The 14316-nt window shown below is 46.8% G+C and overlaps 1 protein-coding gene across 1 annotated transcript; it reads right to left on the reverse strand.

Moving 5' to 3' along the window:
- Positions 1 to 11364: 11364 nt before the first annotated feature.
- Positions 11365 to 12900, reverse strand: KCNA10 (potassium voltage-gated channel subfamily A member 10). The gene has a single exon (XM_049765736.1). The coding sequence runs from the start codon at positions 12898 to 12900 to the stop codon at positions 11365 to 11367; it is 1536 nt and encodes a 511-aa protein (XP_049621693.1).
- Between the last annotated feature and the right edge of the window lie 1416 nt (positions 12901 to 14316).

The following is a 14316-nucleotide window of genomic DNA, read 5'->3' on the forward strand; positions in this document are numbered from 1 at the left end:
TAGACTGGTATAAAATTGCCAGTGACAGCCTGAGTATAGCTGACCAGCTATCTGCCACCCCCCAGATCAATCTCCACCCCCTTAGCCAACCTGTGTAGCCAGCCTAGGAGTGGGGAAAACCCAGGGTGCCCCATCAGCTCCTTCCAGAAACCCACCTGGAGATCTGGAGGAAAGGGGGAGAGGGGGGTCGGGTGACCCATGTCCGAGCCCCCCTACCCTAAGCCGGGCCAAGAGGCCGCTGGCACATGCGGAGGCCTGCCAGCTGCCCGCCCGTGCTGGCCAAAAATCCTGCTCCAGGAAGGGAGACCCTCCCAAGCCCGAAGGAAAGGGATTTAAGCCCCACCCTAGGCCAGGGTCCGGACCCGGCCAGGGAGTGGGGAAAACCCAGGGTGCCCCATCAGCTCCTCCCAGAAACCCACCTGGAGATCCGGAGGAAAGGGGGAGAGGGGGGTCGGGTGACCCATGTCCGAGCCCCCCTACCCTAAGCCGGGCCAAGAGGCCGCTAGCACATGCGGAGGCCTGCCAGCTGCCCGCCCGTGCTGGCCAAAAATCCTGCTCCAGGAAGGGAGAGAGACCCTCCCAAGCCTGAAGGACAGGGATTTAAGCCCCACCCTAGGCCAGGGTCCGGACCCGGCCAGGGAGTGGGGAAAACCCAGGGTGCCCCATCAGCTCCTCCCAGAAACCCACCTGGAGATCCGGAGGAAAGGGGGAGAGGGGGAGAGTCTCTTTTCATTTCCCCTCGTGGACCTCAACTTCTTTCTCAGTGTCCCCTGACATTCTTTTACTGATCCGTTCTGCCCCATTTTTGTCTTCCTGTTGGCCTAAACCAGAAGAAGCAACCCCGACTGCTGCAGAGGAAGGACTTCCTCCTCCAGAGAATAGGGTTTTTCTCTGCCCCTTCCCAGGGTAGCATTCTGCATTTTGGGTCTCTTAGGCTCAGAATCTTTCACACTGGCACAATGTCCCCCAGACTTCAAGACCCTCTGGTTGAACACAGGGCTGAGCACCTTCCAAGAGAGATGATGCCTAGGGTGAGGGTAGGTGAAAGCTTTCTCAAGACCCTCTTACTTCTGTTTCAGGACAACTCTGAGCGTGGGATCAGGCATCCTGAGGTTTGAAGGCAGAAATCACTCCTGGCAGGCACAGGGGACCATATGGGATGCCGGGATTTGAACCATCATCCATCCTGGATTTGCTGCTTGCAAGGCAAACGCCCTACCACTGTGCTATCTCTCCAGTCCCCTGGGGAGGAGACCTTTTCGACTCACTCAGGGTTAAGTCCATGGGAACCCAAGAACCAGTTTCAGAATCTTGCTCATTCTGGGAACTTGGGAGTGTTTGAAGAGAGAATGGGTATGTATAGAGCTCAAGAATATTGGTGCAGGCCCGGAGAGATAGCACAGTGGCGTTTGCCTTGCAAGCAGCTGATCCAGGACCAAAGGTGGGTAGTTCGAATCCCGGTGTCCCATATGGTCCCCCATGCCTGTCAGAAGCTATTTCTGTGCAGACAGCCAGGAGTAACCCCTGAGCACCTCGGGGTGTGGCCCAAAAACCAAAAAAAAAAAAAAAAAAAAAAAAAAGAATATTGGTGGGGACACAGCTTAGAATCTCAGAAACAAATGGAGACTTCAGAGCAGGTACAGAAAGGACCACAGCGACTATTTAAGTTATCAGAGATATGGGGGGGGGGATCAGTTTTTGCCTTGGGTTGTTCGTGTGTGTGTGTGTGTGTGTGTGTGTGTGTGTGTGTGTGTGTGCAGTGTTTGGAGGTAATCCCCACTAATGCTGGAGGTTCATGCAGAACCCAAGATGGAACCAGGCCTTCTGCATGCTTTGCATGAGTTCCAGCCATTTTGACTCTCTCCACAGTCTGCTTAGCTCAACCCTTTTCCCCTCCTATCCTCCTTTTATTTACTGACCATCTATTATGTTTGGTTACAGGTATGGTGTGACCTAAGAGAAGAATGTTTATCCTGAACCTCTCTTATCTCTGTTCCCTATAAGCACTTTAGCTTCTGCTATTATCTGGTGAGTTTGGAGTCCATATTTATTATTTTGCTTCTTTTTATAATGATAATTTCTGTTAAAGTGGAACAAAAAGGAAGGAGGGGAAGGAGGGTCTTCAATCGTGGGCCCCCTGGCTGAGAAAAGAGCACCCGAGATTCCTCGTGAAGTTGCCGTCATTCCGCCCTCATGCATTCTCATTATCCAGTGACATTTCCATGCCTGCTTGACCTCTGCTTCCCCAGAGAGACAACCACAAATCTGTCTGATCCTTCTCTTACCATCTCCCAGCTCCCCACCACCCCCAGGTCTTTTTCATCTTCCTGTTTGAGGGCAGACGTCCTCCTGCTCGAGGATGTGCCAGCTGGTCTCTCTGGGGACCCAGGATGGCTCCTTCCTCTTGCTTCAAAGGGTCTTTTCAGCTTCACTTTGGGGGGTGGTGGAGGTAGTTTATGATCAGCTGCTGAGCTGGGCAGGTTCTTTCCCTGGCCCATCCCAGGCTCCAGGAAGGAGTAGGAAGGCAGATAGGGGGGCTTGGGGAAGAACCCCTGCTCTGCCCCTGAGCAGGACTTGAAGTGTGTAAGAGGCCTGTTGTCTACATGGCAGGAGAGTAGACTGAGTTGGGGATGTGAGGGTCAATTCTCATGTTTAAGAGTGGCTTCTAGAAGCTTTTCCAGAAGATTCCAAGGCTCAGGAGTTTTGTTTAGGGCTCAGAAAGGTCGTCTCGTCTCAGAAACTGTACAAGGGAAGGGAAAACTCTGGCCCTTGTCCTTCTCTGATCTAAGAGGCAGCAGTACCGGATGGTGCCAATCCTATTAAGATAGGCTGATGCTGATGTGACCATTTCCTTCTTGTACCCCACAATCCTTTCTTCTCCCTCTGGCTCAGGTGAGTGTTTATGGGAAGAGAGATGAGACCAGGTTCCAGGAAGCTGTTCCATAATCCCCAATGCCAATACAGACTGGATGAGACTCATATTTTGCCCCTCCTCAGTCTTGTGATTCAAACACTTCATTGGGCAGGCAGCCCTGGTGGGAAGAGGGGGGATTTTCTCCCAGGAGGATACTGGCCCTCAGGTGTGCCCAGGATAGGAGCTGGCTAAGGGGACAAAGAGCAGTTGTACAGAAATACAAATTTCTATCATGAAAAGTGTCAAATACACACTAATAGACAATGAAAGCAGATGCAGTAGATCTTATCCCTAGGATCAGTAATGATCACACTCTGTCCTTTTTCTTTTTTCTTTTTCTCTTTTTTGTTTGTTCTTTTTTTTGGGGGGGGGGGTCACAACAGGCAGCACTCAGGGGTTAGTCCTGGCAGGCTCGGGGGACCATATGGGATGCCAGGATTCGAACCACCGTCCTTCTGCATGCAGGGCAAACACTCCACCTCCATGCTATCTCTCCAGCCCCCACTCTGTACTTTTTCATCCATTATTTGTTTGTTTTTCTGGGTCACACCTGGTGACACTCGGGGGTTACTCCTGGCTATGCACTCAGAAATCTCTCCTGGCTTGGGGATCATATAGGACACCGAGGGATCGGACCACAGTCCATCCTAGGCTAATGTCAGCAAGGCCTTACAGCTCTGTGTCACCGCTCCAGCCCCTTTTCATCCATTTTTAAAATTAAGATTCAGCCAATAGGCAAACTTTGAAGGTCAGTTATAGATATTGTCTCAGTGTTTCGGGTTACACAACCATGACTCCCAGCCAGTGGACTGTGCATGATAACAATCCAGCCTTGCTTAGGATAACCAACAGATGGTGATATCAGACATTCTCTCTCTTCTCCATGGCACCACCCTAGGCTCAGGGATCACCCCCCAAAGTCTTGAAAAGTTCCCCCATGGTCACATACCTCTTTATCTGACTGTAGCTTGGGGGGGACCGAGAAGGGTGAAGAACAGACTATGCCTGCTGTGAAAGATTTGTTGGGATGTTGGGGCCATTGGAAGTAGAGCTTGAGGGTCACTGAACAAAGTCTGTTGAGCTGTGGGAATGTAGTAGAGGACCAGATGGACATAAACATTATTTCTTCGCCTCTAACATGTTTGGGCGCCATTATGGACAGTGAGTACAAAGGTGACTGCATACGTGCTTGTTTGATTTGGTTAGATCAATCTTGCCTACACTGATTGAAAAAACTACAGTGCAGGTGAGCAGGGCTACTTAGTTTTCTCAGCCTCTTGGTGGCAGCTTTCTTCACACCTCATTTATGTGGGTCAGCACAGACCTTTCTGGTTTCCTTAGAGCTGGGCTCTTGTTGCCTGCAACAAGCAGCATTCAGCCTCATGAATCTGGGTCCTGTAGGTGGTGGAAGGGAAAGTGGGAGCAAACCTGGGAGACAGGAGCATGGCGGAGCAGAGAGAGGTCTTTGGGGCTTTCAGGAACCAGCAGGAAGTGTCCTGGGTCACATGCATCTCCCAGGTCTGCTGACCCCTCCTTCTCTATAGCTGGGTGAGCGTCTCTAAATGGCCTTTTCAAGGCATGAATGAGGGGCCAGTGCATGAAAGATAGCCCCAACCTCAACTTCTTTGAGGCTCCTGCCCCAAAACTGATGCTGAATCCCAAGGTCCCATCCCTCTTTTGTTTACAGGTGGGAAAAGGAAGATGACAGAAGGAGCTGGGTCTTTGGGCAAGAAAGTGGAAGTATAGGACTGTTGAGGGACCATCCATATCTGACCCTTATTTTGTGCTCCACTGGGGGTGTCTGGGATGAGCCTGAAAGATACTCTATGAAGAGATTACTTAAATTTAATGGGGGTAGGCTGGGCTAAAGAGATAGTACAGTGGTAGGGTGTTTGCCTTATATGCAGCTGATCCAGGACAGACTGTGGTTCAAATTCCGGCATCCCATATGATCCCCCATGCCTGCCAGGAGTCATTTCTGAGTGCAGAGCCAGGAGTAACCCCTGAGTGTTGCTGGGTGTGACCCCAAAAAAACAAAAAAAATTTTTTATTGGGGGAGGAATGTTGGGCCACACTCAGAGATGCTCAGATCTTATAGCTGGCTCTGTGCTCAGATATTACTTATGGAGGTGCCGGGGGGGAACCCTATGTGTTACTGAGATTTAAACTGGTTTGGCAACCTGTAAGTACCTTCCCTCCTTATTTCTCTCCAGCTCCTTAGCTTTTTGCAGTCTCTTTTTCATGTCTCAGATGGAAACCACTAGCATGCAACGGTGGTAGTAGTGGTAGTGGTTTGGGCTGAGATGAAGCATGTGTCAAAAGCTCCAGACCAGACAGTTGTTTATGGAATGTCATGTTACTCTGGCCTGACTCTTCTCCCTGCCCCACATCTATTATTTCTATTTTCATGCTGTTATTTAAATCAATTGCTTCTGTGTAGGGCACTCATCTGACTTGAAACACAAAGACAAGTTTGGTGCTTATTTGGAAAGGTGTTAAACAGTCCAAAACTTTTTTGGAAAAGGACTTGAGGAGGCAATCTTGGCAATGCTTGGGGCTACTTTTGGCTCTGTTATTCTATATATTTACTATAGTCTAACTAAAATTATTATTATTATTTATAAGTTTGAGACCACTCCCAGGGGTGCTGGGAATGGTAGGTTAGTCCAACTTGATGCTTGGGAGTGAAACCAGGCTTCCTGCATACAAAATATGTGATCAGACCATTGAGTTAACTCTCTGGACCTCAAACTGTTAAGTTCTAAGGAGGAATAATGGTTTTATAATTAATTTTATAATTATATTATTAATTTTGTGATTAATTTACCTTTTCATTTGTGTGACTTTATAATAAATTTGCTTTTCTCCCTTGGTATATGTGTTACTGGGAATTGAATCCTTATACATGAGGCATCTTCTATGCTTCAAAGCCATGTTCTCAACTCAACACCACTGTTACTTCTAATAGCTCTTTAGTATTGATTATTTCTAATAGCCTTGAAAGGTGTAATTCTGTCTGATTTTTTTTGTTTGCTTTTGGACTGCACCGAATGGCACTCAGAGAATACTCTTGGCTCTGCACTCAGAAGTTACTACTGGCAAGTTCAAGGAACCATATGGGATGCTGGGGATTGAATCAGGGTCGGTCCTGGGCCAGCTGTGTGCAAGGCAAATGCCCTACTGCTGAGCTATCACTCTGGCTGTATCTAATTCTTATTTATTTTTAATTTATGTTGTTTTGTAGTGTTACTACTGGCTCTGTGCTCAGGGATCACTCCTGGAGGTGCTTGGGGAACCATTTGTGATCCGTATCAGTGGTGAGCAAGACAAGTGCCTTATCTCTGTATTAGCCCTTTGGTCTCCTGTCTGAGTTTTAGATTTGCCTCTAACAAGGGCTGGTTCACAGCAGCCATTTTGTCAATGTGTGGAGGGCCTGAGGAATCACTGGAGACAGCTTCAACGAGAGAGGACAGATGGAAGGATGTGAGAAGAGCTCTCTATGAAGAAATATGCTTCATTGATTACTAAATAGGTCTTTAAAATCTTCATTTTTCCACTTGACAAAATGAAGCTACTTGAGGCCAGATTCATACAATTAGTGAACATTCAATCGGATTCTTTGAATTTTGAGTACTCCACTAAAAAACCCATATGGTTTTGAAATGCTTATGGTTGAAAAAGCACTTTAGTTAATTTGTTAATTTGTTATTTTGTGGGACATCTCCCGGTGATACTCAGTTTGGCTGTGCCAGGCACAGGTTGTGCTGGGCCACATTTGAACAGATTGAACTTGGGAAATCAGGCAAGGCAGGCATGCACTCCAGGCTTCTGAGCCATCTCCCTGGACCTGAATATGGGTTTTTATATTTAGGTCACACCTGGCAGTGCTCAGGAGCAACAGGGTTCAGAGATAATTTAGGAGAGTTGCTTAAGGGACAACACATCGCTGGGGGTAGAGCCTGGGGCCTCCTGCATGGAAAACATCTGTTCCAGCCCTTTAACTCATCTCCTTGGCCACTATAAAAAAAAGATTTTAGAGTGTGGTGGGGGCTTGGGAGCTTTGGAGTGGTTTTGGGGGGTTTGGTCCACAGCCGACAGTGTTCAGGGGCTCCTCCTGGCTCTGTACTTGAGCACTCATACTCAGTGTCAGGGATTAATGGAAGTTGGCCTCATTTTGCCATAAACTCTTTAACCTCTTTGCTATCTTTTGGCCCTTATAAAGCACTTTAAAAAGAGAATCATGAGTAGATACACAGTCCTGATTTGTGTTTTTTTGGCAAAGACATGCCGAGTGATACTATGGAAAGAAAACAACTTGGGGGGGGTATGGATAGGGGGATTGGGTCACACCTGTCAATGTTCCTATTCAGATCTCTTAAACTTGTAGGGATTACTGGGTCAGCTAAAGTAAAGGAATGGCTATCCTGTGGTGAATATATTCCTCCTTTAGGAAGATCAAAGCAGAAGCTATAGGCTCTAAGGCAATGGTACTCAAACTATGGCCCGCGGGCCACATATTGTATTTATTCCATTTTGTTTCTTCACTTCTAAATAAGATATATGCAGTGTGCATAGAAATTTGTTCATAATTTTTGTTTTTACTATAATCTGGCCCTCCAACAGTCTGAAGGACAGTGAACTGGCCCCCTGTTTAAAAAGTTTGAGGACCCCTGCATCTGAGGCTTTATTTACTCTAGGGCACAATCTGAGACTATCTTTCTGTTTTTGCCATCTTGCAGCATATAAAAGCATAAGGCCAACATATGGCCCTTCCATAGAACATGGAATCAGAGGACAAAGAAGTAGGGTCTTGGGAGAAGCATCCTCCTGTCCTGGGGAATATGGCTGTATATCATAAACCACCTTTCCGACTCCAGAGGACAATGCTGTAATTGGCAGTGTTTGGGCAGACAGTGTGATGGACTCATCAAAGAACCCTTATTATATTCAATCCCTCTCCACTGTTTCCTGTCTGGTGTTCCTGAAATGTTTCTGAGACTATTTTCTTATACGGAGAAAAGAAATGTGAAGGTGTGAAGGCCTTATAAAGGAATGAAGGCAGAGAGTCTCTGTGAGGAAAGGGTCTAATGCAAAGAATGATGATGATGGGACTTCCAGGGGGATATATGTGAATGCCTTGTTCCAAGTCACCCCAAGGGTGCTTGGGACTTGGATAACAGTCTTTGTGATGCCTATGTGTATAAGAGTTTGCATCCACCCAAATCATAGTGCCCTCGTCCTTCTGGCATGAAAGATTGAAAGCAGAAGAGATGCCATGGCAGAGAACAGTTTGCTCACCAAACCACCTGGAACTAAAGCCTGGCACAGCTTCAGAATGATCTACCAATGGGAAGCCAGGAGCTCTTTAGACTAGTCAACCCTATGTGCTAGGAGAAAGGGTTGAAGAAGGAGATGTGAAAGGCACCCTGGCAGTGAGAAGTTGAAAGTACCCATAGAAAATTGTGAGGATGATACTCAGAATCCATGAAGTTTTGAGGGGCCCAAAGATAATATAGTAGGTAGGGAACTTGCCTTGCATACAGCTGACCTGGGTTTGATCTCATAAGGTCCCCTGAGCATTGCTAGGAATGATTCCTGAATGCAAAATCAGAAATATTCCCTGAGTACACCAGGTGTGGCCACACAACAAAGCAAAACAACAACAACAACAACAACAAAATCTGGTAGGAGAATTCTTTATTGATGACTTCATAGACCAGCCAGGTGCTTTGTATGAATTTGGGCTAACTTCCAGCTTGAAGTGTGGGGCCAGGAATGTAACTTAGTGGTAAAAATATTTGTTCTGCATATGCTAGGCTTGATTTGGGGTATGACATTATTCCCAAAGCACCCTATTATTTCCTATTGACAAATGATTAAAAGTAAACACAGCAGGAGAGTTATTACAATACATAGGATGCTTGCTTTGCACACAGCTGTCCTGGACTTCATCTCCAGCACTACATAGGGTCCCCAGAGTGATCCCTAAGTACGGAACTAAGAGTAATCCCTGAACACAACAAGAATGGCCTCAAAACAATAAACCAAAGAATTAAAATAAAGCCTTTTAAAATGATTTAAAACCACTTTTTTGAGGGCCTGTATGTATAACCTCAAAAAGCTTTTGAGGTTGTTAGAGTGAAAAAGACTCAACAATGATTAGATGTAGCTTCTTGGGCAGAGAACAAGGAACAAGTGATACTGAGAAACATTGTCTTCCCCATGGACCCTGAGGTCAGGCTGCTGACCAGTGCCCAATGCATGATGCTGGCTGCAGCATTGATGTTTCAGGGCTGGGCAGCTCCATGGTAGTTTGGTGTGTGATTGGGTATGTGGAGTTCAAGGGAGCAGGGTCCTGTAACTCATGGAAATTGATTTTTGTTTGTTTGTTTTTGCTTTTTTGGGCCACACCTGGTGATGCTCAGGGGTTACTTCTGGCTATGCACTCAGAAATCACTCTTGGCTTGGGGAACCATATGGGATGCTGGGGGATCAAACCATGCTTCATTCTAGGTTAGTGTGTGCAAGGCAAATGCCCTACCGCTTGTGCTACTGCTCCAGCCCAACTCATGGACATTGCTGACAACTTTGGGTAAGGCCTAGAACCTTCTTACTTACAGGTAAAGGTGGAAGGACTGAGTGAGATTCCTTACCGGTCTGTTAGGTTGTCCCAGTTCTATTCCCCAGTCATGCATACTTGACAGGCTGAGCAATATCCTCTCCAAGAAGGCTTTTTTCTCCCCAGTTGACATGCTAGAATCTCTCTCTGGGAAGATTCCCTCTGAGTAAAGCCCTCAAACCCTGCTGTCCCCTGAAGCCCTCTCCACAGATGCATGCTAGCTACTGCACAATTTCCCTCTCTCTTTCTCTCTCATTCCCTCTGCCCTGGGTTTTGAGTCATACCTGGTAAGGGTTTACTCAATGCTCATTCCTGGCAGGACTTGAGGGACCAGATGTACCCCAAGATCTAATGAGGGTGGGCAGTGCCTTATTATCTGCTCTATTTCTCTCTTGTTCAACCCATCATTTTCTGAGGACTTGGTGAGAGATGAGCCCCAAGGTAGGTGGACATTTTCTTTTCTTTTTTTTTTTTTTTTTGGTTTTTGGGTCACACTCGGCGGTGCTCAGGGGTTACTCCTGGCTGTCTGTTCAGAAATAGCTCCTGGCAGGCACGGGGGATCATATGGGACACCGGGATTCGAACCAACCACCTTTGGTCCTGGATTGGCTGCTTGCAAGGCAAACGCCATTGTGCTATCTCTCCGGGCCCTGGACATTTTCTTGAAGCATTTCTATGAAGTTTTAAGTTCCATGTATACATCCCCTACTTAGGAACCTTGGTATTTGTATAAATTCATGGAGACAAGCCAGGTGAAATATGCCTTGGAATGTTTATTCTGATCCACTAACCAAAGGAAAGAATAGAGGGCCAGGAAACTTTGCCTTCCGAGTTGTGCTGAGATGCTGCGAGCTTCCAATAAGAGTGTTTTGGCTAGAGGTTTGCTCCTTGGATATCCTGGAAGATGGAACCTCTGAACTTCTCTTGCCCTTCCCCAGTTCTCTCTTACCCATTAGTAGGAGAGCACTAAAGGAAAGTGGGAAATTTGGGTTCTAATAGTGACTATGCTTGTGCTTCTACCAGGCTGTCTACGAGTCTTTCTCCCTGGTTTATCTTCCATGTGTCAAATCTGTTCATCACCAAATCTGTTCTTGGGGTAATTTTGAGATGTGGAGAGACACTGTGGGTGGAAAAGTTATGCTGGGCTCCACAGGGCAAGGAATGATCATAAAAAGGAAATCCTGGGCTCTCTTCTCTCACTCCTTGTTTAGAGAAATCCCCAACCTTTGAACATGGTGGCTTGATGGAAGACAAACACCAGCAGTAACCTCCCCCCTCAGCAGAAAAAGAATTCACCTGGTGTCTTCTGAAAGGAGGATTCTGATTAAGTAGGTAGAATGTTGGAGTTTTCAGTTTTTTGCTGACAGAAGCAGCAAATACTGCTGATCCATAGTGGCAAGAACTGAATTGTTCCCCGCTAACAAAGAAGAATGAAATATTTCTATTTGCTTTAGGCCAGAACCAGCTGTGCTCAGTACTTATTCCTGACTCTGTGGTCAGGGAGCTCTTTTAGTGGGATTGGGGAACCATATGAGAAGGCAGGGATCAAACTCGAGATAGTCGTGTCCAAGGCAAGTTCCCAACTCACTCTGGTCCTGAAATCTTTCTCTCGTTGGCTGAGAAGAAAGAGCTTGGGAAATGGAGCAGGAAAGTATGGGTTTCCTACAAGAACTTGTCAAAGATGACATGTCATTCACAAAAAATACGTTTCCATATTTGGAGGAACAGAGAGAGGAGGTGGGGACTGGGGAGGGAAAAGTGGAAAGGGGAGAAAGGAGGAGAGACTGAGGTCGGGAGGATGGAGGGATTGACCCCAGAAACCTCAGCTGCCTCACTTTCTGGACTTCTCGCCAGAGCAACCACCATTGGTCTTACTAAGTGAGTCGGAACTGCCCATCTGAGAGCCCCCACTGTTGAGGATTTTATTGATTTCTCCCGGGATGTTTTGCTTCTCCTCATTCTCAGTCTCCCGATGGTAGAAGTAGTTAAAGTTGGAGACAATGACCGGCACTGGCAGGGCAATGGTGAGGACCCCCGCAATTGCACACAAGGTACCCACAATCTTCCCCCCTGGGGTGATGGGGCACATGTCTCCATATCCTACAGTTGTCATGGTAACCACTGCCCACCAGAAGCCATCAGGGATGCTTGAGAAATGGGACTCGGGCTCGTCTACCTCAGCGAAGTAGACAGCGCTGGAGAAGAGGATGACTCCGATAAAGAGGAAGAAGATGAGCAGCCCCAGCTCCCGCATGGACGCCTTCAGGGTCTGGCCCAGGATCTGCAGCCCCTTGGAGTGACGGGAGAGCTTGAAGATGCGGAACACCCGCACCAAGCGGATGATCCTCAGGATGGCCAGGGACATGTTCTGCTGGGCACTTGGCTCAGTCTCCTGGACCAGCTCGGTGATGAGGGTAGCGAAGTAGGGGATGATGGAGATAATGTCGATGATGTTCATGATGTTTCGGAAAAAGTCAGCCTTGCTGGGACACACCACAAAGCGCAGCACGAGTTCGAAGGTGAACCACACAATGCAAGTGGACTCCACCATGAAGAATGGGTCCGAGAACATGGTGTGGGAGAGGGGGGTCTTGCTGCCATTGAGGCTCGGGTCCCTTATCACTTTGAGATCCCTCTCCTCCCGGAACTCAGGGAGTGTCTCCAGGCAGAAGATGGTGATAGAGATGACAACCACCAACACAGAGACCACAGCCACACCTCGGGCAGCACTGGAACTCTCGGGGTACTCAAAGAGAAGCCAGAACTGCCGGTGGAAGTCATTGGTGGGGAGTGGTATTTCAGGGTCTTTGAGGAAGCCCTCATCCTCCCGGAATTGGTCCATGGCCTCACTACCTAGCTCATAGAAGGCGATCTCATCAGCAAAGATGTCAATTGGGACATTGGCAGGCCTCCGAATTTTCCCACCAGATTGGTAATAGTATAGGATGCCATCAAAGCTGGGCCGGTTCCGGTCAAAGAAATACTCATTTCTCATGGAATCAAAGAACTGCATTCTCTTCTCCTGGTCTCCCAGGAGTGTTTCTGGGAATTGGTTGAGGGTTCTGAGTTGGGTCTCGAACCGCAGTCCAGCGATGTTGATGATGACCCTCTGGTTTCCTACATTCAGGACCCCTGGCTCTGTTCCTGGAACATCCACACTATCTTCCGGCAGTTTGGTGAAGGCCGTCTCGTGGTTTGTGCTGTCGCTAACAAGTATTCTCCAGTTGGAGAAGGGGCTGCTTCCAGGTAGGCCTTTGGAACCGGTGGGGTCAAAGTCTTTGGTGTAACCTGGTTCTTCCTGGATCTCATCTGAGTTATCAAAATTCACCAAAGCAACCTCCATTTCTTTCCAGCCACACACATACATCCTATGAAAGGCGGAGCAGCAGCATGAAGACACTCAGTCTTCCCTGACCGCTGCAAGCTGTGGAGAACAAGAAGCATCATAGAAGAGTCAGTAAAGAGGATGCTGGTTTCTTTTTTTTTTTAAACTGTATTTTATTTATTTATTGATTTTGGGGGCCACATCCAGTGGCTCTCAGGGGTTACTCCTAGGTCTACACTCAGAAATTGCCCCTGCCTGACTGAGGGACCTTATGGAATCCCAGAAATCTAACTGGGTCCCTCCTGGGTTGGCCACATTCAAGGCAAAGGTCCTACTGCTGTGCTATCTCTCTGGCTTTAGGATACTGATTTATGAGGAGAGATAGACCAGAGAATTACAAATTGGCCAATCTTCAGCTTAGAGATGGATTTCATAGTTGTTTCGGCAATATTTTCCCTTTGAAATCAATTTGCACTCCCAAATATGCACTTATTAATAGTTAGGAAAAAATAATGAAGAAGGATCCTTGCTGAGAGGAGAAGTTTGCTTTAGCCTAGCATCACTGGCTCCATGAGAAGAGAGTGACCATGATGATAGAGAAAGCTAATATTATTTTTTATGTAAAATTTTGATTTTTGGGTCATACCCATAAGTGCTCAAGATTTACACCCTGCTCTGTGCACAGGGTCACTTCTGGTGGGACTTGAGAGAATGATACTTATTGTTGGGGATTGAATTAGGGTCAGCCATATACAAAACAAGCACCTTACTCACTGTATTGTTCCTCTCACCCAAAGAAACTAGTGTTTCTTGATAAGAAAAGGCTTAATTCTGCTTCAACGAACTTGAGAAGCTTGCCTCACACTTTTCCCACTCCTCATCCTTAATGCTTTGCTATTAGATATTATTTATTATTTGATTTATTATTTACACCCCCATTACCATGTCTTAAACATGTCTTATCACTGCTGGTACATTCTCTGAGAAGAAGGGGTGGATGGATGGATACATGGGCTCAACAGGTATCTATTTTGTTGAGCCAAGAGCAAGAGGATGAGAGCAACCAATGGCATGTGCTCCAAGGGCAAGTTAGCTGTACCTCTCCTCCCTCCTCCCTAGAGCATCTTGAGGCTGCATTAAATGTAATATTATTTCTCAAATGCCTGATGGAAAATAACTAAACTAAGCTAGTTTTTTTAAATTTTGTTTTGCCTTTTTTTGGGCCACACTCAGTGACTCTTAGTGGTTAATCCTGGCTATACATTCAGAAATCGTTTGGGGGACCATATGAAACTCCAGGGATCGGCCCGAGGTTCATCCTGGATCAGCTGTGTGAAAGGCAAATGTTCTACCAATGTGCTATCGCTCTGGTCCCTAAGCTAGTTTTTTTTTTTTATGCAAGCTCTTTAGCATATCAGCATAGCTAGAATGTTTAAAATCAATAGTTATGGCTGTTTT

Source organism: Suncus etruscus, chromosome 19 (genome assembly GCF_024139225.1).
Source record: "Suncus etruscus isolate mSunEtr1 chromosome 19, mSunEtr1.pri.cur, whole genome shotgun sequence".
NCBI lineage: Eukaryota > Metazoa > Chordata > Mammalia > Eulipotyphla > Soricidae > Suncus > Suncus etruscus.